A 4,164-nucleotide genomic window follows, 5' to 3' on the forward strand; every position below is an offset into this window, starting at 1 on the left:
CTTAAGATATCATGAACCAATCACAGAGCCGTATTAGCGTCTTAAGACATTACTTAAGACAATCTTGAAGACTATGAATACCGACCTAAATGATAAATTATAAAATATTATATCGTTTAAATGTAAAGTTTATAGAATACTAATACTTACTCGGAATAGATTGAGGCTCAAAGAAAGCACTCCAATTGCTATTAAGCAGAATAACATTATCTCAAATTTGGATATCAATATTTCACACAATCTTCAAACATAAATAAATATTATTGTATGATATACATATTGTATATTATGTAGATTATGTATTGTATATATGTTATATAGATACTAACTTCATAGCTTGCCGATGAATATCGATGGCACATATTATTCCTTTAAATATCAAAATTTTGTTCTCTGAGGTAATATTTTGTAGCACACTGGTTCTCATTGTGCGTTCAATACGATAACTATAAAAAATATGTTTATTTAGGTACTATTAGTTTATTTTTAATATAAACTATTAGTTTATCTTCTAAAAATAAATTTTATCTTTAGATTTTTTCAAAATAATTACACAATTTTGTTTATAATTAGAATTTTTGTAGCTTTCTCTATATTTGTTTTATACCTTGAAATCCTAAACATTCCGCAGGTATGTTGGAAATATGCTACGACCATTGTACCCACCGCTACTATCGCGGTACATCCTATGCAAACAGCTGCACATATATGCAAAACGTTTAAATAAAAATGTTTTTCTTGATCGATGAAATATTCCGTTGTAATAATAAAATCACGAGATTGAGATATGTTTCTCGATAAAATGACATCAAGGATTACCAACCAAAATTGAGCAGTAATAAATGTAAACATACCACAAACGGCAAACACTACAAAAAGTTAGAAAGGAATTGTTTGTAACAAATTTCTGCGTATAAAAATATTCAAATTATCTTTTATGTTATGTGTGTGAGATCAAAAGTGTATATAGCGACGTAATATTAAAATATATTTCTAGATTTAATAAAGATTAATCTCTATAAGAAGATTTATCTTACTTGTAAGTATAACTGTGTACCATTTGGCATTGTTGCTGTATTTTTCTACAATAACGTTTTCGTATTCATCTTTTAGATTGTTATATATATGTTGAAGTTGAGCCAGTAAATTTTTCATCTGTCAGTCCAGTAACATTTTATATTGCCTTTATGTATTTTTAAAAGTTTTTAAATGTAAATTTTATTTGAGTCATTAATTACACAGGTATCTTTAACTCACAATTTCCATATTAAAAGCAAAAGTGATGTATTTTATCACAAAGATAACAAAGAGAAATGTAGCAGAGAGAATCTTGACGACGAGATACGAAGTACATTTTGAAGTTAAAAACACAGTGTACTGCAAGCAATAATTTTATGAAAATATTTACGTTAAAAATATATTTTTCATACATTCCATAACTTTCCAATATTATAGATTTAATGTTTCATTGTTTCTTTATATACAATAATTTTATAAAAATAGTAATTATAATTATATTCATGATGTCTTGCAACTATTGTACATTTAACAACATTTAAACAAAACTAGATTTTAATAGAAACCGAAAATTATGAATCAGAATTACAAGAGTTTTCAAAGTATAAGCAATTAAAATCAGCAAATATGTAGTAATTATCAGATCTCACTATTCACTATACATGTGCACGCGTATATCTGCCATTAAATATTGATTTTCACATATCAGGTGATATTGATTTTCTCTGCTCTGCTGACATACAATGATGATTCTCTATACACTGCATCTATGTACATTTTACACATTTTAATAGTCAGTTGCACGTTAGCAAGTTATCAATGGCAGCATTTAATTGTTACATGCAAATTATTAAAAATGTTATTGAAAATTTTAATTATATATTTAAAAAGAATTATTATATGTAAAGAATTCTTAAATAATTTAATGTTTATTTTTATTGGAAGAATAAAGTTAAAGTATGTATTTTGTTTTTGTCGAAAAGCAGAAATGAATACATTTATTATTGTTCTTCCTAAATTTTTGCATATCAAGTGAAAAAAGATTTCGTCATTTAAATAAATCATAAATATTGAATAAAATGTTCATATTTTCTGCATCTAATTTATTTTCTTTTTGTTGTCTAATAAAATTACAAAGTCCCTAATTTTATGCTTAAATAGATAAATTTTAGAGGTAATCAATGCGTTGAATGCTTATAATTCGGAAATTAGTTTTGATTAAAATTAACTTTTAAAACTTTTTGTAGCAATTATTTCTCAAAAGATACTGTTAGAGTGTTACATGACGAATGTATGAGACATCTTGCATAATTATATCACAATTAATTTTCATAACAATTATTTATTATTTAATATAAATTATAATATTAAAGTGAAATATGACAATAAATAAAGTAATATAAATTACAAAGGATAGTTTATCTTAAAGTGATCATATTTAAAAAGAGAAATACTATCTTACTTGAAATAAAATAGCTGTTGTAAGAATACCCAGGGAGATAATAAAATGAAGTCGGACGAGATTCGTTCGTTGATAAGGCCACAAGCCCACAGCGAGAAAGAGAATTTTATTAAGACTAAAATATTGTGTCTCGACACAGATCATTTTTCTACGACTTTCGAAATATTATCGCGAAGCTATCGAATAAGCTATGCTTATTCTTCTCTTCTTGAATTCATTGATCAGATTTTTTATAGCTTCTCTTTTCTATAATATAAATTTTAACTCAATTTTTTAAATGCTTTTTATACGCAAGACGGCACACTGTGATATAAGATTGAAACACTCACATTTTAATTCTTTAAATCGTTGTATTTATGCTGATGTTGCTTCAGTAAATCCTTTATCTATCAGTTAAACAATTTATTATACTAGTTATTATATCTCAAAAAAAAATTGCTAGTTATAAAAATATATTCTTTAGAAACATATACATATATACATTTATATGTATATATTGTATACTTAAACGGAACGATAGTGTCTGTAATAAACAACGTTTTTACGTTTTTGATACTAACCGCAAATGAAACCTGTTAGAATAAAAATAAAAAAAGTATAGTAGAAACAACCTTAATGATAAGATCGAAAGTGTGTTTAATAATTAAAGATGTGTTAAACTAAAAACAATAATTTTATTGAAATTAACACTTGAATTAAAATATTATTTCTTTGGTTATTTAATTACGTATAATTGTTAAACTATAAATTTTCAATTATTAATTATACCTTTATATGTGTACAATAATATATCACCTTATTTGGAACAAAATAGCTCTTGTCGAAATATTGAGAAAAAAGCTGAACTGACGACGGATAAATTTTTATTATTTATAGGGCCACAAATTCCGTAACGAGCAAAAGATTCTTGTTAAGACAAAAACATTAGGTTTTCAATATAGATCATCTCTCTATGAGCTCCAGAACATGACTGCGAAAGAAAACAATATTTTTATCCCTTCCTTTTTTGTATTTATCGACCAGATATTTTTATCCCTTCTCTCTTTTGGCGTAAATTTTAGTGCAATTTTCTTAATTTCATTCGTATATGCAACACATAATACTGTCGTGAGATCGGAACACTCGCATTTTAATAACGTTTCTCAGAATAAGGTTTATGATTAAGCGATCGATGTAATGCCGCCCGGCCATAGAAATGTAACAAATATTTTCTTATCATAAGAAGAAAGAAGATAATACTCTTGAGGAAACTACTTGCACGGAAATTACAGGAGAGGCGCGCAAGCGTATTCAGTACTTTTCGATATTTTAGTTTTATACGTTTCATTCACATTTGCGCTTTCATAAGATACGTTTTATCTTTAGGGAAACGTTCGTTCTTTCAGTATTGCTGAACATATCAAATTATCGTTGAAGGTAATAAGATTCTTTTCTCAAAGAGTTGAAACAATTTTCTACTTCTATTTTTATTATTTTCTGTAATACATAATTCTATGTGTAATACATTACAAAAAATTGAAATTTGACGCGTTTAAAGGTACCAATATTAAAATTTATTATTTATATAATAGTAAAGTTTCCTGTGGCAATATATATATCTTAAATAGGGAAAAATTAAAAATTAAACTTAAACTTAACACAAAATATTATTTAGATTTGTATTATATTGTATTGTATGGCTTAGT

At 25.9% G+C, this 4,164-nt stretch overlaps 1 protein-coding gene across 1 annotated transcript; it reads right to left on the reverse strand.

The window, feature by feature from the left end:
• Positions 1–150: 150 nt before the first annotated feature.
• LOC112467575 lies at positions 151–3,490 on the reverse strand (the record flags this gene model as incomplete). The annotated part of the gene is made up of 9 exons (XM_025036261.1): positions 3,248–3,490; positions 3,040–3,051; positions 2,809–2,865; positions 2,480–2,725; positions 1,258–1,377; positions 1,038–1,155; positions 608–869; positions 330–446; positions 151–241 (listed from the first exon to the last, which is right to left on the reverse strand). Coding segments are annotated over exons 4-9 (852 nt in total), but the record flags the coding sequence as incomplete, so codon positions are not given.
• Between the last annotated feature and the right edge of the window lie 674 nt (positions 3,491–4,164).

Source organism: Temnothorax curvispinosus, unplaced genomic scaffold, assembly GCF_003070985.1.
Source record: "Temnothorax curvispinosus isolate PA1 unplaced genomic scaffold, ASM307098v1 QBEX01017560.1, whole genome shotgun sequence".
Lineage (NCBI taxonomy): Eukaryota > Metazoa > Arthropoda > Insecta > Hymenoptera > Formicidae > Temnothorax > Temnothorax curvispinosus.